Source organism: Haliotis rubra, unplaced genomic scaffold (genome assembly GCF_003918875.1).
Source record: "Haliotis rubra isolate DU_JTF1 unplaced genomic scaffold, ASM391887v1 Scf356, whole genome shotgun sequence".
Taxonomy (NCBI): Eukaryota; Metazoa; Mollusca; class Gastropoda; order Lepetellida; family Haliotidae; genus Haliotis; species Haliotis rubra.
In genome coordinates, this window is record NW_025767031.1 from 453151 (window position 1) to 475274 (window position 22124).

The following is a 22124-nucleotide window of genomic DNA, read 5'->3' on the forward strand; positions in this document are numbered from 1 at the left end:
TTTAATTTTGTTTTGGGCAATGAGTGCCTTAAGTTCATGCCCGTTAGCCCAGAGACCATTGCAGTTCTACTGTAAGATAGCCATGGTTATGGTAATTTGCAGTAAGAGATTATAAAGGACCATCAGTGGGGCTGGGATTTTGAAGAAGTAAACTGCTAGAGTAGCTTAGAGAGACTGATGTTCAGTTGAAGTTTTTGATGGCGATGAGGAGGCGGGCAGACTTTATGATACAGATTGTTTTTGTGTGCTAGTGAATGTATTTTTTTCACTGAGGGATCCTTCATGAGCGTGACTGTTGGTATGAATTCAATTATTTTGCTGAGATTGTGATGTAGAGCGTGACTTCACTGCTGGCTGAAGCAGTGTTTAGCTTTTTAGTTTTGTGTGGGAGGGGTTTGTTAGTGGTAGTGTTTGGGTGTTGTTTTGTGAGGATGGTGGTGGTAGGTTGTTGGGGGATTGCTGGTTTAGTGGGGGGAGGTGGTGTTTTGGTGCGGGTTTGTTTGGGTGGTATTATGGCAGTAGGGGTAGGAAGGAGAGGTTGCTTGGTAGCTTGGGGCCTGGGACAGGGTTGGTTGTGTGAGGTGGGGCATGTGTTGTAGGTTTAGTGGGGTGAGGGAGGGTGCTGATTGTGGGTGGGTTTTGATGTGTGTGTGTGGGGGGGGGGAGTGAGCTAGATGAGTGCGCTCAACCACCATGTATAGTGTAATAAAGCACACTTTCGCCCTGAACTATTATAGTTAAAGCACGAGGACGCTTGCGGTTTAAATATCTTCTCTAAATTGTTTTAATTACATCTTCAGGGGCAATATGAACGTCGCATTTCTATTACCAACGTAAGTTTAGATCAGTACATCCAGATGAAGCCGAGTAGTCAAGTTACATTCCACGATTGCATTGTGGGAATGTAAACATTGCGAACGTTACCGTGTCGCTGAAAACTTGTGAGTCGAATTGAGACATTTAAAACGTCGGAAAACATAAACGTAATGTTTCCACCAGTGATGTTAGCTGCGTGAAGCAACTGCAAACCAAGAAACGAGATGCAATGGAGCAGTTTACAGTAGGAGGCTGAACGAGGCGATGACAACTGACATGCATCGTGACGTCGTTTACATTGTGACATAATGCAAAACTGTTCGATTGATAGGGGGCAGACTAGAATGGCATTACATTGTGACGTAATGCAAAAAGTGCACATTATCATCTGATAAAGTACTGACGGCGCCCTTAATCTTTCACCGAAGCATCTTAGAAATATGGGTGTTGCCCTAATTAATTTCAAGTCCAGTGTCTGACAATTGGATAGTCAAACTAATGGGAGTAAACCACGTGGTTTGCAGGTTTTAACTGGAGGAGGTGGGCATTGGTATTAGTTGAAGGAGGTGTCAGAGAGGGTGGAAGATGAGTGGGAGAGTAGCAAACGGTAAGCTAGGTGAATTGTGGCTGGTTTAGGCAGGTCAGTGTGTTTTAGGTGTTTGTTAAAGAACCACTAAACTTTGTTTTTTGTTACTCTTTTAACCATTACATATGAAAGATTTGTGGTTAGTCTTATGCGGAACACCAAATTTATTCTTTAAAAACTTGTGGTTAACTAATACCGAGCGATTAAAAGTGGCCAAAAAGTCGCCTGCTTCCCTCTCGCCCGCCAACGAAACCACAGACAGGTTACGTAACTCTGTCGCCAGAGCACTGCAGTGGCGTCATATGAGGAACGATTTTCAGTTAGTTGTATAGAAAATGTGTAGCACGGTCATCATTTTGATGATTTCTCGACATCAACGATGACATGCCGAATCGTTGCTTTGTCGTCAATTGCTCCTAGGGTCGGGCGATGGTGTCCCCAAGCACAGATTTCCACAGGACCCCGCAGTTTCGTGCTAAATCGGGTTATGTTTGTGAGTCTTGGCGAAGCGTTGTGGAAGCCTGAAGCGATATCTTACTTGTGTTCAGATCGCTTCACTGAAGTTAAAGAATCAAAACTACTTACTAGTTGTTGTAAAATATGCATATGATTGATGACCATAAAGATTTTCTATGACACAACTTGTAACATAACGATTTCTTCCTCGGAAGTGAGGTTGTGGTCGAAGTAACAATAATATTGTAAGTAGTATTATATTGACACCCACCTCGCTGCCACGAGAGAAATTGTTATGTTATACGCGATGTCATGCAAAATCCTATTGGCCATCAATAAAATACATATTTTACTACCAGTAGAAAGTAGTTTTGATTTTGTAACTCGGTGAAAACAAACCTAAATACCATTTATCCTCAGACTGGCGGATGTTCCCGATAGGGCGCCGCCATTTTTAAAAATAAAAAAAAAAGTTAGAATTAATGAGATTATAGTTTGTTTTCATCAAGTTAGATAATCAAGACTACTTTCTACTCGTAGTTAAATATGTATTGGAATCATAACCAAACGGATTTTGCATGACACAACTTATAACATAACGATTTCTTCCACGGAAGCCGAGGTGGGGGTCGAAGTCACAATACTGCGCTGATAAATTTCTTGCTACATTCCATGGTTAATGTCCACTCACCAGTATGTAGATACTAGTCAATGTGCGTCTTTATATTTGGTCTTATAATCCTAATTAGTTTATTATCATATTTGTATGCATTTTGAAACTAAATTTAAAGCAGACGATCTGCTGATACTTATAGTGAATTTATAACAGAACTGTAATATCTAGACATTTTATAGTTTGCCAATATGAATCATAATTCGTACACACACCCTAGTGCATGTTGTCTGACTCATTACACTTCACGGCGAAAACAATGATTCTGTTGAATGCTACGACAAATGAATAAAATCAAAATGCAAATATTAAAATTAAAACACATTAAAGTTACAGGAACAATATCAGGCCATTACCTTGTTCGAGGAATGTATCCATCAATATCCACAAAACTGTTCCAAATGATGTGTCTTTTAACAGTTTAATATACGAAAAAGTGATAAATCTTTTCAGGTATTGGTGTATAGTCTCATTGGTCACCCAAGATAGCACACCTGGCAACTAATTGCATAATGTCCGCCTTTCTTTAAAAACAGTAATTTAGTTAGCCAATAATGGACAATCAATCAATGTATTGCCGGTTAATCCTTTGAAAGAAGGACGTTGTTTTTACGCAGACACCGACACGACAGAGTGTATTCAGTATAGATTAGTAAATCTACATACATAAACACTACCTTTTGACAATTCCGCTGTGTAAGATAAAAGTAATTAATCAATCAGCGTGTTATCGGTTAATCCTTTGATCGATGTTTATAATGTTGAATATTTACTCCAGACACAAGAAATGCCAAATGGGAACCTTTGTCGGGTAATCTAAGTGTGTTACCACTAATTATACCTGTTATAAATTCATTAACTGACCATCAAGTGAATGATGACAAATAACATGTGTAGGTTTATACCACCTAACACGGGTTACAACAAGGGAGTGCTAATTGCTGTATTGCATGTGAAAACTTATTGGCCGACACTGTTTTGAGAATACAAACAGATTTTTACATGACATGATTAAATATCGAGGTAAAAAAACACAGAAATGGGATCGATTTGGATCAGTCATTATACAAATAGGGCCTAACGACACCAATCGATTTTGACAGAATCGTCTATGAAAACAAGTTGTAACTCGGAAACTAGGCAAAGCAGGAGACAAAATTAAATGACAGTAGATTGTGAGAACATATAGCTTTTATTTTCCACAACAATTGTCACGATTTCAGGTTTATACAAGTCTGTAAACAAGATAATTTAACCCCTAAAATGTAGATGAATTCTGCATCGGCCCTCAAAGCTATTCCTCATATGACGTCACAGAGGCGCGTCGCTCTGATTGGTTGAAATTTCGTTCGCGGGTGAGAATTGTGCACTGTTGTCAAAAAGGTCGATTGAAGTCAATTAAAGGTCGAAATGAGTAGTTTTAATGACGGGGTTTCATTTATAACGATGCCAGTTAGTGATTTATGTATTTGTACCCCCTAGGGTTTATGTGACCTTTAAGTTTTAAGATATGTTTTTGTTTTATAGGGCAAGTGTTCTGATTTGCTGTATGTCCTTGTGTTTCACAGTATATGCAGTATGTTGTCCAGGTGCTTTCGTGTATGTTGTGAGTCTCTGACCCTCATCTTGGACAGCGTGGAAGAGATTTGCATGTGTCTGAGTTGTGAGTGTAACAGAAAAAGTGCTTGCATTGGGTAGGGTTTTTGCGTATGGGGTGTACTTCGTAATTTAGCGCTCCAAATGTAATGTAGTTGGGTAGTTGACTTGAATGTAAGGAAAGGTAGATAGGATGTTTGGTTTGTTGGTTGTGGGTTGTTTGTTGTTAATCGTTTTGAAGTCTGTTATTTTGGGTAGGATAGGGATGGTGTTGGCGATGTGTATGTATTCTTGTACGTCTGTGTTTCCCTGCTGTCTATGTGTCTGCCAACCGGGTATTTCCCATTTGATGTTTGGTCCGTCTATCATTGTGTGTTTTAGTGTGTTGTTGAGTGAGAGTTGATCTGTAAATGTCACTTTGAAGCCTCTTCCACAATTATTGATGTATTTGCATTGTATGTGTTGTTTTTTGAGGCAGAGTGCAAATTTGTTGGTGGAATATGTGTGCTGTTTGCATGGGAGGTAGGACTGATTCAAGGTCTAAGCCAAAGTCGATGGGTATTGGGTTGGTATTGTGGGGGAAGGTGAGTTGGGGGAATTCTTTGTTGGGGGAAAATAGAGGGTACAAATGGCGTAGCCAGAGTAAGGTGTCCGCAAGACGTTTGCTGTACATGCATCCAACTCATGAGTGAAATCGAAAAAAATGTGTATAACGCATGCACTATGCATGGATTTATGCACTATACAAATGGACTGTAATATTCTTGATGTTTTGAGTCAGTATTCATTTTATTTTTGGGTACTACACCCAGTTATAGTTTAACTAGTTATTATCAACTGGATAAAATAGGTCTAAATCACTGTTGCTCACCACATTCAATCAAAGTGAGTAAAATGTTGTAGAGAAATCTTAAACCACTACATGAGATGAGTGTGGCTGTTCATTGCAACAAGTAAACAATGTGTCAACACATATATGACCAATATGTTAACAGAGGAGGAAATCTGCCTAAACTACACATAAGTACTGTCAACTTTTGCTTGACTCTAACTCCTGAATGCTCTTTCCTAATGTACCACCAAATCTATGGCCTAATATTTATCAAATTCATTGATGATATCAAGTCAGGACTCTTCACAGAGATTATCTGAAATGGATTTGTAAAAACTGAAAGGATTTACTTGAATTTTTGTAATCTCTGAAAATTATTGTGTCAAATTATGTCAAAACACTTTGTATTTTAATTTCATTTGTAAATGAAAGCAAACATCATTTGAAGTTTACAGAGGAAGTAATATCTGTTGTGTGGGGTGTTCTCATTATGTGAAATTTTGAGACAGGAGTTATATGCAAGAGGTAGGCATTGTCATTTGCACCTGTCCTTCCTCATCTGTTTCTTTAGGCATATGAGTCAGTAAACGGGGCTATTTGGCCATAAAATAGGTAGATTACCTCTGAGAGAATACAGAGAAAATAGTCAAATCTCTTTCATTGATTTACTCACGCATTAAATGATCACACATGTTTCATACTTAGATGTGTGCATAAACATTCAGAGTGACGGAAAAATATTCACAAGGCAATAGCTTTTCTTCTCTGCATGTCCCGCAATATTTCAGCAGGTCTACCTGTCACACCAGTTGAGGTACAATCAAGCATGTTCTTTCTTGTAAGATTATTTCATGCAACTCTTATTCAGAAGATGTCTGATAAAAAAATACAAATCTCACTAAACTTCCAAAAGAAATGTGAATACTACACATGTTGGTTAATATATGAAAAATGACATATATACCAGAGATATTTGATTGGTTTGATAAACAAATGGACCTGCTGGTATGTTGTGTGAAGTAATTTTTCATGAATGCAATATCTGCAACTTCTATTTGAAACAAATAACATCAATGACAGAGCTTAGTGGGGTTGTCCTCGGCGTCATACCAACAGGATGAACATATCGGTTCTTACAGGCAGTCAGCACACCAAGAAACTCTTGCAACTCACAACATGTCAATAAGTCCAAAACCATTTCATCCTGTCTCACCTATGCACATTTTCATTGCTGTTGACTCTATGTTGGGGTTGAACTGACTCCATACCACTACTGTGCTCAGCAATAACAATAACTCAAAAAAAAGTTATGTAAATTCACGAAAATATAAGATTTGTCATGGACTTAACTTGCCTTCCACAAATGTTTGCAGTGCTTCTTGATGTTCATTTTTGATTCCTTTTCAAACAGTTGTCCAACAAGTGGTCCAAATCGTGTTCCCCGTGGGATAAAGTCCACACTCCAAACACCAAGCTCCTACAAGAAAAGTTAGGATTATTAAGTATAAAACATATATCAAAAACGAATTGCGTAAAGTAGCCAATTTGAGATTTTATGGATATGTACACTTTGTCCATATGTATCTCCATAGCAGAGTATCTCCATATAAGTCATCTCCTGACTCCCATGTGCAGTTTATCAGAATTAAGACATTCTTTCCTTTGACTTAAAGACATATCACCAATATCTGACACTTGGAGGCCTGGCCTGTGCCCAAAGTGAAATACATCAATGGAAATGACAAATACGCCAATGTTTTTGTTAAAGGGGGTGGTGATGTAGCTGTGTTGTTAAAGTGTTTGATCATCACACCAAGGACCCAGGTTTGATACCTCACATGGGTACAATGTGGAACAGTTTTGGTTCACATTTTTTCAGCATTTCAAGTATTTACCTAGTAGTTTCACATCCCTAACAGCATAGATTGTACACAATGTGAATTAGTTCAAGTTTAAAGTTTGTGTTTTCCTTACAACAGGGACAGTGGGGTAGCCTAGTGGTATAAGCATTTACTTGTCATGCTAAAGATCCGGGTTCGATTCCCCACATAGGTACAATGTGTGAAGCCTATTTCTGGTGTCATACCTGAGTTTTCAAATTAAATAACCACTATGGTGAATCAATTTTTTTAAACAAACTGCAGAAAGATGCATTTTAGTGAAAAATGCAAACATCCTTTACTCATCAGTGTGTGTGCATGTAATAATATATATGTAAAAGGTTAACTCCATTTCGTATACTTTTCAAAACACAAGGGGAGGGAACCTTATCTAGATGAGTGGTCAGTGTGAGTACGGACTGTAACCATACATTTGTCATCAAGCAGAAGACGTTTTTTCTTGTGATGAAAACCTAAATAATAATGGTAGACAGAAACAACAATGTTCATACATTTGGATTAATTGCAGATGGTTTGAGAGTTAGATTTCTTGGAAGAGATGCTTGAGCTCTGTTTGGACCAACAACACTATCACATGGCCGGTCATGGACGATGTATACACAGAACTCCTCCAACTCCTCTTCCCTCAGACTGGTCAGCTCCCAGGGCTCTTCCATGCTTCCTCCTGACACACTGTAACCTGCAGCCAAAATCATTGGATGACAATGAACCAATGCAAGAAAAATGTTTCAATTGTTTTAGAAATTTTGCATTGTATTTCTTATGCCATATATAGTGATAAATATTGTACATGTAAAAATGCTGGAACAATAAAGCATCCCAGGCACAGATCAGAGAAATGAGCTGAAAACACCTGAAAGATCAATAAGTAGGATGTGTTTACTCAGTCCTCATGTAAAGCAAAGGACTTTTCTGCATAGACCTAAAGCATTTCATACAGTATTCCCAGAAATTATTGAGAAAGTTGTTTTGGCAACTATCTAATATATGTATATAAACTATAGAAGTTTTACTTAAATGAGACCTCCTTGTTCTGCAATACACGACTGAATACATCTGACTGACTGACTGACTGACTGAGTTTAGTTTTACACCGCTTTTAGCAATATTCCAGCAATATCACGGCAGGGGACACCAGAAATAGGCTTCACACATTGTGCCCATGTGGGGAATCGAACCCGGGTCTTCGGCGTCTGAATACATCTAGGTACACTAGGTACCGATCAAAGTTTGTAGGAAATCGTGTGACAGTGTATCCCAAAATACGACCACTTCTCTCTTCATATCCTCAATATTCCCTTTTGGTTTATTCTGTCCTTCATTAGTCCCCACATATTCTCAAAAGGGTTAAGATCTGGGCTGTAGCTGGGCCAGTCTAAAACTTGAACATTTTCTTCTGACAACCACTGTTTTGTGTAGCCCGCAGTGTATTTTGAGTCGTTATCCTCCAATTATCTTCATTCAGTGTTCGGGCTGTTGGAAGGAGGTGATCATTTAAGATGTCAACATATCGTTCCTTTGTCAAAGTTCCAGTGAAAATACACAACAGCATCACTCCAGGTGATGATATCCCACCCAACATGTGAAATTTCAGGCTGTGTTTTGGGCATTGGTAGATAGGTTTCACGTTATCTTTTGTCCAAATTTTTAGACACAGTTCGGAAAAAGCCAGACAAAACTTTCATCAGAAAAGAAACATTATCCCAATTTTGATTTTCGTGAGCCCTACACCAGTTCAAACATCTTTCTTTTTGTGCATCTTTCATCAATGGTGAGGGACTTTTTAATTTTCCCCTTCCACAATCTGACCAAGTCACTGGCGATCTGTAGTACTGAACTTCCTCGGCCTCCATGCCCCTGTCTCAGTGCTCAATCCCAACTCCTGACTGAATATTCTTCAAAGTTCTGTATACTGTAGACACAGGAATGTCATGTCTACCAGCTAGCTCTTTTGTATTAGTCACACCTCTTTCAAAATCATCTAGAACCGGCTTTATTTTCTCTTCTGCTGTCAAATCTGCCAATCAACAAAGGAAGTTTTCTGGTACACCAGGGGAGATAACTCTTGATGTAGTCAAGTTCATTTTTAAGCCTACAAGAGTTGCCTCCCATATTGAGTACCTTACAATGTAACTATTATTTTAAGATTCTATTATCAGTACAAGTGTAGAAGTGAGCACAGCTCACATACCCCCGCTTCCCACTTTTGGACATGGAAATGACTGATATTGATATATATATATAATGTGACAAGGAACAGCAGCTCACAAGACTTTCTCCTTGACTCTACTTAACGTTATATACATGTTAGATAATAGTTTTGCCATGTACTGATTACAGTAATAATTTATGGAAACATTATTTTTTTTTTTTTTCCGTGGAAACCTGACATACAACTGAACTTGACTGTCTCATGTTGCACACAATGAAGTGGACGTTGGTGAAGATTGTTACTGACTCTCATGTTGCATACAATGAAGTGGACGTTGGTGAAGAATGTTACTGACTCTCATGTTGGACACATTTAAAATTTAAAATAGCAAAAGGCACATCAATGGGTAATGATTAACATGTGTCTGAAGTTTGGTGACCCTAGCATGTAAACTATAAGAGATATGCTCCGGACAAAGTTTCAGGACGGACGGACGGACAGAATGAATGCTATATACCCCCGTTACTTCGTAGCAGGGGTATAATTAGGAAAACTGTATATGCAGTATATATATACATGCAAAAGAGCATCACAACACCTATCATTTTAACCCCCAATATAGCCCTTTATATTCATGGCATATTTATGTTTGTTTGTATGATCATACCATACATAGAGTTAAGATATGCATGTGCTAAGATCAAAGGCAAGCATGACATGCAGTATATGTACCTATCATTAAGGATACAGCCCTTTTCAGAATGGCAAAACTTAATCTGTTCTTGACAAGTGAAGTGTCAAAAACAGAATGGCTTCCACGTCATTGTTTGATCTGAAATCATGTTTAGCACTGAGGAAACACTGCATATGCCGAATGGAATAACTTGGAGCATTCTTAGGATTCTTAAGGTAATGGAACAATCTCTCTATCAAGAATTTAATGCATCAAATTCAACGTCTGATACAGTCATTGAAGAGGATCAGAGGTATTATTGTAGTTACACCAGAGGTTACACCAGATATTGATATGCACTGTCCTCAGTTATTTATACTGATATTCATATTGCCTGTATATGCTGTATAGTGAAACAGGATGTGTTGTATGACGTATATTCTTACTGATATTCATATTGCCTGTATGCTCTGTATGGTGAAACAGGATGTGTTGTATGACGTATATTCTTACTGATATTCATATTGCCTGTATATTCTGTATGGTGAAACAGGATGTGTTGTTTGACGTATATTCTTACTGATATTCATATTGCCTGTATATGCTGTATGGTGAAACAGGATATGTTGTATGACGTATATTCTTACTGATATTCATATTGCCTGTATGCTCTGTATGGTTAAACAGGATGTGTTGTATGACATATATTCTTACTGATATTCATATTGGTTGTATATGCTGTATGTGAAACAGGATATGTTTATGACAATATTCTTACTGATATTCATATTGCTTGTATATGCTGTATGGTGAAACAGGATGTGTTGTATGACGTATATTCTTACTGATATTCATACTGCTTGTATATGCTGTATGGTGAAACAGGATATGTTTATGACGTATATTCTTACTGATATTCATATTGCTTGTATATGCTGTATGGTGAAACAGGATATGTTGTATGACGTATATTCTTACTGATATTCATATTGCCTGTATATTCTGTATGGTGAAACAGGATATGTTGTATGACGTATATTCTTACTGATATTCATATTGCTTGTATATGCTGTATGGTGAAACAGGATGTGTTGTATGACGTATATTCTTACTGATATTCATATTGCCTGTATATGCTGTATGGTGAAACAGGATGTGTTGTATGACGTATATTCTTACTGATATTCGTATTGCTTGTATATGCTGTATGGTGAAACAGAACATATGATGAAACCTGAAATACATGATGAAACATGTTGTGTTGTTTGTTTGAATCAGGTATCTGATTATATGCTGTATGGTAAAACATGACATTATGAATGGTGAAACAGGAGAATTTGCTTCATGAATCAGGATGTCTTATATTCAGATTCTTACATCTGTATTTAGTATAAAGGCCACACTGTATACCATCTCTTCCACAGGTGTGAAAATGTAATACACTGAAGCATACATAAAATCCCTGTTATTGGCATGTTTAAATAGTGAGATCTTTGAGGCCAATGGAAAACTAACAAACCCTTATATGTTGGAAAATTAAAACAAAGAAATGTTTTTATAGCACTCTAATTAGTGTTGATTGTATTTATGTTTTTTCATTGTTGTATATCAATTAAGGCTTGATTACTTTGATATTGCAAGTGAACATTTGGTAGATATAGAACATATTTTTACTTATTTTAACAATAACATTAGTTTAGTTACATGGTGATAGTACTTGTATATCATTCTTGGCTGCTGTATGTTAAAATGTGTTTAATCAGTGTGGATTATGTCATATAGTGGTGGATCTCGAGTATACAGAATGGGTTCATTTGAGGTATTTTACATACGTTGTCTCCATGACCAATCACTATCATCTGAATAGACAAAAGTTGCATAAAATGGGTTGAAGACTCTATATATTTGCCATCTCTGTTTTTCAAACATATACTGCTATGATGATGTTAAACTGGGTATAGTATGACCAGAAATTATTGAAAATTTTAGGAATATGTTTAATTGGATTTCTAGTATAAACAACCTTGATTGATCAGCTATCAAGTGCTTGGTTTCATTCAAGAGAGACAACTCTGTTAATCCTTTTTCATTAGTTTGTGAAGAGGTATCCCCCTTTGTTTACTTGCTAGCAGACGACATTTTCAGTGATCCTCAGTATGGATGATTTAGAGAAGGGGAAGTTGATTTTAGAGTATTATAACAAGGACATCAGATCAGCTAAAGTGATTTCAAGTAGAACAGGCATCCCTTTGTCCACTGTTTATCGTGTTTTGAAAAATATTGCAAATGGATATGGAAATTGAGCACCAGGGAGGCGCAGGTAGGCCCAGAAAATTGACTGTCGGTGACAGGAGGCGGCTTGGTATTCTTGTTACTAAAAACAAACGAAGGAGTTTAGAAAATGTAAGGCTGGATATGATTGATAGAGGAACTGTGGCTGTCTGTGAGGAGACAATTAGAACTGAGCTGCATGCATTGGGTTGGAAGAAAAGTCGAGGAATTCCATCACCGATCATGAAACCTGAACAAAAGAAGCTAGATTGAACTGGTGCTTACAGCATAGAAATTTTAAGTGGTACAATGTGATTTTCTCAGATGAAAGTTCTGTGTGGCTGTTTCCTAATACACTGAAATTCTGGACCAAACAAACTGAAAAACCTTTGTATCAGCGCCCAAAGTACAGACCGAAATTTAACATGTGGGATGGCATATCTGTGTTAGGGGCAACGCCCCTCTGTGTATTTGAAGGGAATATGAACAGTGAGTGGTACACAGATATTTTTGAGGGACATTTACTTCCATCTGCTCATGTGTTCTATGGAAATTTTTGGATTTCCAGCAGGACAACGACCCAAAACATCGTTCAAAGCATTCACAGGCCTGATTTCGGACCCAAAATATGACATTATTACATTGGCCAAGCTATAGCCCTGACCTAAATCCAATAGAAAATGTTTAGGGACTTATGAAAGAAAGTGTCAATAAGAAAAATCTGACAAATATTGCTGAAATGAAAGAAGAGGTGGTCCGATATTGGGACAGCATGGACCACGACTTTCTAACTTCTTTGATCAGCAGTATGTCCCGCCGCATTAAAGCCTGCATTGCTGCCAATGGTGACTTGACAAAATACTAACTGTTCACCTGTCTTTGAATCTGGAGTTATGTTCTGGTAATATTCACATTTAATACGTGAGTAATGAATGAAAAAAATATAAAAAATTACAATCTTAAATTCTCAATAATTTCTGGTTGTACTGTTATTTTTCACTGCTGATGTAGAACATATTTCTTTGCTATTTAGATTTGTATTTCTAGTCAGAAGAATGAGACTTTTTTTACCCATCTAGTTTTATATATATCTCCAAACATTCACAAACTTCTATACCTATTTGATGTTAATGAACCTTAACTTCTCAAATTCTGTTTCCAAGAGTGATACAAGTCTTGGGGTTTGCGGGTGGTAAATGACTTACTAGTGTAATCCTAAACATTAAAACAGTTATGTCTGATCTCAGATCTCAAAAACTATTATGCCTGTCTTTACAATAATTTCTGGCATATGTGGATGCATGGGCAGGCATGGGTACACCAATGAGTGTGTGCATGCAACTGAGCTGGGGAATGCTTGCTTGCATGCACAAGCAAGACCATAGTCTGTTTGGGTTAAAATGAGAACAACAAATGATTAAATAACTTGAAATTGGGATAAGTGCACAAAACATAAATAAGACACATGGTCCTAAAAACCTCTGGACACAACAGGATCTGAAATCTGGCGTTTTATGATCGATCATGGGAAAAGTTGTTTAAAAAACTATCATGTAATATTGTGCTATTTTCATGCTTCACACCAGGGGGTGACAAATGGCTGATGGAACAGTGCCTGACAAGCTGGGATCATTTCACCTGGCTGTGCTGGGTTGCACCTTAATGTGTGCTGGTGCTGTTCCACCAGCTGTTTGTCACCCCTCAGTGTGAAGGGTGAAAATAGCACAATATTACATGATGGTTTCTTAAACAACTTTTTCCGTCATCGATCATAAAATGTCAGATTTCAGATCCTGTTGGGTACAGAGATTTGTGTCTTATTTATGTTTGGTGCACTTATCCCTATTTCGAGATATTTAATCATTCATAGTTCCCATTTGACTGACTGACTGAGTTTTGGTTTTACGCCGCTTTTAGCAATATTCCAGCAACATCACGGCGGGGGACACCAGAAATGGGCTTCACACATTGTACCCATGTGGGGATTCGAACCCGGGTCTTCGGCGTGATGAGCCAACGCTTTAACCACTAGGCTACCCCACCGCCCCAGTTCCCATTTGAACCCAAACAGACTATAATAGTAGTTTCATACAGGTAACCTTCCGAGATTCCAAACTGCAGTTTCCATATTAATACCCCACTCAGACTGTATGCTGACCACTTGAACAGGCCTTGTTTTATCCCCTCAATGCTATTCACAAGGCAGACTCTCAACACATAAAATCTTTAAAGACCTATTGGTTGATGGACCCAGGGATTGAACACCATTCCTCTACTCACTAGGCAACACTAAATGTGCTAGGCCACAGGGTCTGAATGTTGTTGGTTAGGTAGAAACATCAAACAAAATGACATGCTCAGGGTATTTTTTAATTATGTGGAGCTTTAACAGTCATGCAATAATTATTAAAATAGAAAGCAGTAAAACAATGGAAGTAAAAAATAGTCATAAACAGCAAACGGTTTATCTCTACCAGTTATCAAACAGATCCTTCCTGAGTTCTTGGGCTGATAAAATGAGCTTACAACTTGCCCATTTCATGTATTACATGGTCCAATACACAGCATAACGAGAAACATGGGAGTTATCAGGATGCAAATCACACAATTTCATACAATGCCTAAACTTTCAGCATTATTTATAACCAATCTGCTACATTAGCATTGAAAAGTATATGAATACTTAAAACACATCTTTCAATTTTTTGCATTTCATTATCAAAGATTTATAAACAAGAAACAATGATTGGTATAGTCATCATAGTCAGCTTACTGGCTCCCTGAATCAAACCACTCACTTCACATGCTTCACTGAGAATGTTCATAATCTGCAAGTTCATATATCACAATGTAAAAGTAAATTCATTATCAACAAGTGGTTATCCATGTATTGGTAAGAATGTCTGTGGCTTTACATTACACTTTAGGTAGTATATAGAAAATGAAAGGCTCCAGTTCTGATACACAAAATGCCTTTTGGCTGTTATGTCATTTGATCATAGATGTTACACACTGAAACTGGTTTAAATTCATCCACCACTCCAAACACCAAAATCCATCAATATATGTAGCATAGATTTCATCAATAAACTACCTTCATCAATAGATGGACCTTGGACCAGATCAATATTGATTGCTTTGATTGACTTTCAAACTTTATCATTTTAGTTGTTTACTTTAAACTGATAACTTTTCAAGAACAGTCACAATCCATTGATCATGCTGTTACATTAAAAATTTGTTTGAAACCATCAGTATGATATCTGGCAAAGTTATCACCCAGAAATCAACTTCATTAACTCATTTGGTTGACTTATAAAATGATCTTTCATTTTCAAGGATTTATTGAAATACATTCAAATTCCAGCAACATTTCTAATTAAGAAACAAAAGATATTGCTGGTTATCAAACATTACCAATCTTTTATGAAGCTGAAAGTCTAAATAGCCTTATTTAAACATTGCCATTTATGGTAGTCATTGAAAATGTCTATTTATAACTCAGTGGGCGAATGGGTTTGGTTTATTGCCACGGTGAAGTGTAGTTTCAGTTTAATCCTGCATGTCAACATAGTGTGGGAGGAAACCTCAAAGCATGGGTATTGTACTGACACATGCAACATATACAGTAATACACGTTGGTTTTCTGCATATTTGTATCTTTGACCTGCTGTGTTTTGCCTGGTTTCGTAGGATTTTCCACATTTCTAAAAAACACAAGGCATGTGGAGCTGAAAATTTGCATGAATTATCAAGTATTAATGTCTGTTGGTAGGTAGTCAGGCTCTGTGACATATAGCTGATTGCATGTCACTGCTTTCTCTGGTCAGTGCTCCATTAATGGCACAACTGCTGCGATAGAGATGGACTATTTTAGACAGTGGTATTCATTTATTTGGCACTTCAACCATCATCAGTAAAACATTTTCGCCAAAATCAGTTATGGCAGCCTTATTGAAAATGTCATTTTAGCCCATTTACTCATGATCATGAAACTGATGTGTAATAAATATGTGGTAAGCAGAAAACCTTTTGAGTATTTTTATTTTGTTACACTATTATGTCCTTTGACCTTCACATCAAGTTATAGTGCACTTTCAACATTCCTTGATTCATGATGCTGTATATATTAGCATATGACTTTGCCAGTTGTGTCCATAAAACTAACACACAGAAATCTGATCAAAAATGGGCACTGTAGCAGAAAGTATCATTTATGGTCATATTTGTGATATTTCATGTGCAGTAAGTATTATTCTTTTTTCAACATATCACTTTATCACTGTACTCAACTAGTTATGCATCTGTGTAATATAATGTTCACATGGTCAGGATTTTGCTGGTAGTTCTGTGTACCCTTGTAGGGATCTGAAGTAATACATTATTAAATTCATTTGTGCTTTTTAATATTCATTGTTTGAAATGATGTACACATTTTTTCACTCAGCCATATTCCAGTTACAATTATTATTGATATTAATAAAAAATATAGCCTACAAATTATTAACCTGCACATCGTCATCTAATATTTAGCATTAAATTTTTACTATTTCTTCAGCATTATTGTTATTTTCACTAGAAAACCTGTATAATGGGTCAGTGATCTACGGGATAATTGAAAAGAATTACGCTAACATAAAATTTTCTGTGAGTTGTAGTGGCATAAGAATGTGTGATGGGGTCTTGGATATCTTTTTCTGGTTTGGCACTTATTACTGTTTTGCATTTTTAAAATACATTTTCACTCAGGTGAGCTAAGCCTGCAAGACTAGACAATGGGGGATGCACATACAAGATGACAGACAATTTTCTACAACATTTTCAAAAATCACAAAATCCACCCCACCCACCAGCCACAGTGGTGGCAAATATCAGGTGACAATTCTCACAAACAGCAAAAATATCACATGCCCTATTATTTATCATACCACATTATGTCTGTGTTTTAACTTTCATGCTGACACTTGCATACTTGGTTTGAGCAAAATATACATTTTCAGTATGACAGAATTGACTTAAGCATAAAATGCAGATAAAAGTTTGCTTTGAAACCAGCCCCTATTCATATAATCAGTAATTTTTAATACATAACAGTAGTTTCAAATAAGCTGTTGAAAATACAGTAGCTCATAGTTGGTCAAATATCAAAATGTGATGTTGACATCTTCATCTTCTAAGAAGCAAATAGAACAGTGAGATGAAGCATAATAATGACAGTAAGGATACTTTCAAGTCTGTCAGAATTGAATGGTATTCAGTTCATCTCAACTATTGTAGACCTAGTAAACTGTAAAACAAGCTGTTAAGAAGATCAGTCATGTGAAAAAAAAGTACTGTTTTGATCAAGAATCGGAAAATCCAGCTGATGTTTCAAATGATGATCAACAGTTTAGTTTCACAGAAGTTTCCAGAATGAAACATGAAAATAAACATTGAAAGGAGGTAGCGTGGCCATGAAATGACCCGTTTAAAAAAACTAAGCCTGACCAAACTGAACTGAACATGCTAAAAAAACAAGGAAGGTAGAAATAAAATATAATGAATGTGATTGAAAGGCTACAATTTAATTCATAACTACTTTTGAATAAATAATCACAAGACCTATATGTTAGATGTATTAAACATTGATGGCCACTCTTTGAAGAGTTACAGACAAATTCATTTGAAATAAGATCTTCCCACTGAGCAAGAAATAAATACGTAACGATATAGCTCCCTATGGACAGTGCCATTATTGCATTGACATAACCAGCTATCAAACAGTGTATTATGAGCCTGCCCAGTGAAGCCTGGCAAGGACAGTTACAATCAGTGTGCAGCTTCCTCTACTGCAGTCCCAATCCCAGCCTATCAATTATGTACTTCCTGCACTCACTGAAGCCTTTTCTACCTGTTGTCTTACACTTTCCATATGCCACAAGATGATCCACATGTTCATTATTTTGATATCATTATCAATTTACACATGACATTATTTGGTGCATTATTCAATATTTTGTCTTGGATATTCTTCCAGAAAAATTAAATTGTTAGGTAATCTTAAAGCAGAGTTCCCCAAAGTATAGAACAAATTTTGACTGTGAAATCTAACACAAGTTAAAGATTAAGAAATACCTGTAAATGTGCTGGTTGTTTTAGCTGGAGTCTGGCTGATCATTGATGCTGGGACATTTGTTCACTATGTATAGTGATGACTGAGCCAGACCTTAAAACCACATCAGCCCTAAAAGGCAGGTAAAAATGTCTTACTTCTTCTCATTTGAAACTACCAGTGGCCTCTAGTCATATAATCTAACATCTTCCCCCATATCATAAAGCAAACTGAACTTTGTAACACTCAATTTCCCTGTGTCTGTTGACAATTCAATGGAGTTTTCACTAGCATACTGGCAGAGATAAGATAGTGTATCAATTAGCAAGACGGACCTGTCTGGCTGTGCACCTGGACATATGGGTTGGGGTGGGGGAAGAGGTGGGGGAAGAGGTGAGAGGAGGGGTGGATAAAAGGATACAAAGGGGTTAAGTGGTTGCATTCTGAAAATATCACAGCCACATGGGAATAAATAAACAAGAGAATATCAGTTCTTGAAATTGCAATTTTGTATTAATAAGGACAACAAATTTCCAAATAGTATGTTCATAACAATACACTGTGTGATAGTGCTGTCATTGATCTAATGGGCAATCTCCTAAAACATTCTGAGAGACTGCCAGACACAATTGAATATTATGCTTCTGATGGGAGTAATATATAGTCAGTAAACACACATTCTGTTTTGAAATTATTATCAAGCCTGTGCTCTTAATTGTTGTAGTTTTATTGTTAGAAAGTTATTTAAAGTGTTCTTGTTGGGTATCAATTGTGTTTATTCAAATGATTAGGTGTGAACAATGAAAGTGATAATTACTGTATCAAAGCAAAGTAGCCAAATACAATGGCCTTAATGTCACCCACTAGAATACTCACCCCAAACCAAACATATACAGTTGCCTCTTAGTCAGAAACACATGCACAATATTTTCCGATGACATTATTGGGGTTCCGTTGCAGTATGTATAGGTCATAAGGATGACATACCATAGGTCACAGTGAAAGTATGGTGGCTCTGGATTGATGATGAGATGATTTACAATATACTGCAAAACTAAAATAAATTAACATTTTTAATGTAACCTAATGAAACATAATTTAATCTTTTACCTGTCCACTCTGACAGCTAGAAAAGTATTAAAAATGATGCTGGCTATTTTTGGCTCACCCACATATTTAATACTGGATACCCCACTCCGACAGATCATTCTGACCGCAAACCCTGTAGTGGTTGCTTTATCTCCTTTCTGCAATTATTCCTGCACATCGGAATTCAGTTTCTAATGAAATTGATGACATTTCAACTTCATGTGCTTTTGTACAAGATACATAACATGAGAAATAGTTAATTTCTACCCATCCAATCAACACTCATTCAATAAAGGTGAAATGTTCTGCTGTCAAGAATTAACAAGTGTTAGTGTTATTGTTCATATGCATCTGGCAATGATAAGGCCATGGAATAGGTCAGAGTCAGAGGGAGAAAGCATGAGCACCTATGTTCACATAGATGTGTCATCAGTTAAAAAGTTTGTATGAATGATGCAACAAATATGTCTTGTTTTAAAGATGCCTTGTATTACATTGGTATTTGTTCCAGACTTGAGGGTGATGAAATTAAGTGGAAAATCTATAACTGTGTAGTTAGTCTTGCTTAGGAAATAACCAAACCAGAAGTGATGTCATCCAACCAGATGTGCTTACATGTAATTTTGTCACTAAAGTGGTTGGTGGTAATTACCAGGTTGTCCTGTTTGGACACATGGGACTTTTTATCTTTAAATGCTCTTAATGTTGATTGTATGATAACTATTGGTACAAGACTTTCTGTTTCAAAGTTGTTGGGCATGGAGAGGCGTATTTCCTGAACCTAAAGTGTTGTTTGCTAACCTAACATGATGATAGTTTTCTTTCGATAGATTCATCATATTACTTAAATTACTATTTCCAGCCTGTACTGCATCATGGACATACCAGTAATGACCAATCAGAAGTGATGCCATTAAACCTGAAGTGTTCATAATTTTGTCACAAACATATCTAAGGTCACAGTTTTGAAAACAGCATTCAGGGCAATGGGGATGTGGCTGCTTCTGATTTTTGCAAATGCCTTTGTTCTTGGATGCTAATAATTACTTATTCTACTGCCACAGCACTAAAGCTCCCCTGGATATCTAGTGAATGGTTTAGATTGTTAACAAATACTACTGCCTCAGAAAAGTTTCTATCCCAGCATCGATTTGAAAAGTAAGGATTGAGAACCAGCACTCAAATCGTCATGATCTGAACAAGAAAAGAAATTATCATTAAAAGAAATACATATGTCCAAGTCCAGGTTCCTCAATTTGGGAATTCCAGAGCAGATGTAATCCCAAATATAACATATGTTGCAGATGTATACAGAGCCACACATGGATTTTCAGAAAAGTCAAAACAAAACAAAAAATTGCATTTTGCAAAAATCAGAGAATATGTCCCACTTTGGCAGTGATATTGGCATCTCTTAAACAGATTGGAGTGTTTATTTGTGGGATAGTGTTCCAAGTACACAGATGAAATCAAGGTAAAATGTTCCAAACAATACAATATACATGCTGAGTTCTGCTCAAACTTCATAAAATAGGAGCACAAATAGCTGCAAAATCATGTTACCAACATGATCCTGATAAGTTAGCATTACTTAAAACATTTATTGGCATGACTGGGAGACTGAAAGTACTTTCAGAAATAGATGCATCTCTATAATGTCTTTATCTCAAATCTAAACACATTGTAGTACATGATGTACTTCCAGTCAGAAAACATTTCTTGACCTAAATCACAACAATGTGGCATTTTCGATAAGGCTGTCATTCTGTCAGCATTTCTTACACCATTGCTTGGATCATTTCTGTGATGTTCAAGATACCTAGACCATGTAGTTTTAGAGATGTTGTTAAAACAGTAATGCTTGAAAAATGGAGGCTGTTGTAGCTTAGACAAATATCAACAAGTGTAAAAAATATTTTCTAAATGAAAAATTTCATAATGACATATGCAACAATTGTTGAGTGATGGATATAAACGGATGCATATATACACTGTCGTTCACTGTAGATGATATCATCATTTAAGTAATAAACTAAATAAATCCAACAAACTGAGTAAAATATTATGTCATCAAAAGGAGAAACATAATGTCAAAGTTCTGCTCCCGCAGTCTGCCAATTTCAGAAGAGAAGTTTACAGAAGCAAATATGCATTTAGAGAGAATTTAAAGTGTGTTCAGTAAAGGATCAAAACTGACGCCGAGGTTTTGTTTGAAAAGTAAGCCTGCAGCAGAGGGAACTGGGGGAGGGCCGACAGGAGGAGGTGGTTTTGATCCAACTTATGAACCGACCGAAGATATACTTTAGATATAATTTCAATATTTGGTATTTACTGTTGAAATAAACTGGGATGCGACTGGCAGCCTGTGTCCTGCACATGCGCTGCCCGCACTACCCGTCTTGTGAGGAACACATGGTTCGTACTGACAAATGATCTCATTTTTCACAGTGATCCTTCATCGCCTAGTGGATAAAACCGCCAAGCTGCAGGGCTTCAAATTTGTTTTTAAAAGCCACTTGCCACAGGGCAGGTGACTTTAAGAAAGTAACTTGTCCTGACTAATTTTCCACTTGTCCTGATTTTATGACATAATTATTATGATGTAATTATGAAAGAAGAAATCAACATGGTATTTGATGTTAATGTTTACTGGACTATTTATTGAAAAGTGATAAATAGCGAAGAAAGATAACTCTACTTTATTATCATTGTGAAATTTAATAGCTACATTTTGAGCAGATATGAAATTAAATCCAAGTTTATTTGCAGTTTGAAACCATAAGTGGAAATTATCTAGTAGCCCACGGACAAGTAAGATACCATTATTTGATTGCCCGAAATGAAAACTGACTTGTCCCAGGCGTCGGGCGATGGGATTTTTTAATCCCTGAGATAGTAAACAATGGGTTGCAGGTTCGAAACCAGGCATTGGCACTATATATTGGAGGTGTTCAATAATCTGATATTTTACGATTGTATTCAGTGATG

The 22124-nt window shown here is 36.8% G+C and overlaps 1 protein-coding gene and 2 long non-coding RNA genes across 4 annotated transcripts in view; 2 read left to right on the forward strand and 1 right to left on the reverse strand.

Moving 5' to 3' along the window:
- LOC124285247 overlaps positions 1-7472 on the forward strand; it is a 35917-nt gene extending 28445 nt beyond the window's left edge. The window contains exon 4 of one of the 2 annotated variants that reach the window (XR_006900770.1): positions 7369-7472. This is a non-coding gene — a long non-coding RNA (uncharacterized LOC124285247). The remainder of the gene's footprint in view (positions 1-7368) is intronic. The other variant, XR_006900769.1, reaches the window with a different exon arrangement.
- Positions 1-22124, reverse strand: part of LOC124285245 (PR domain zinc finger protein 1-like) — a 57397-nt gene that overhangs the window by 27755 nt on the left and 7518 nt on the right. The window contains exons 2-3 of the mRNA XM_046721445.1: positions 7352-7539; positions 6314-6436 (exon numbers count right to left, since the gene is read on the reverse strand). Of these exons, the coding sequence (XP_046577401.1) occupies positions 6314-6436; positions 7352-7539 (311 nt within the window). The remainder of the gene's footprint in view (positions 1-6313; positions 6437-7351; positions 7540-22124) is intronic.
- Positions 9346-20371, forward strand: LOC124285248. The gene is made up of 3 exons (XR_006900771.1): positions 9346-9489; positions 13335-13340; positions 20361-20371. It is a non-coding gene; the product is annotated as an uncharacterized LOC124285248 (long non-coding RNA).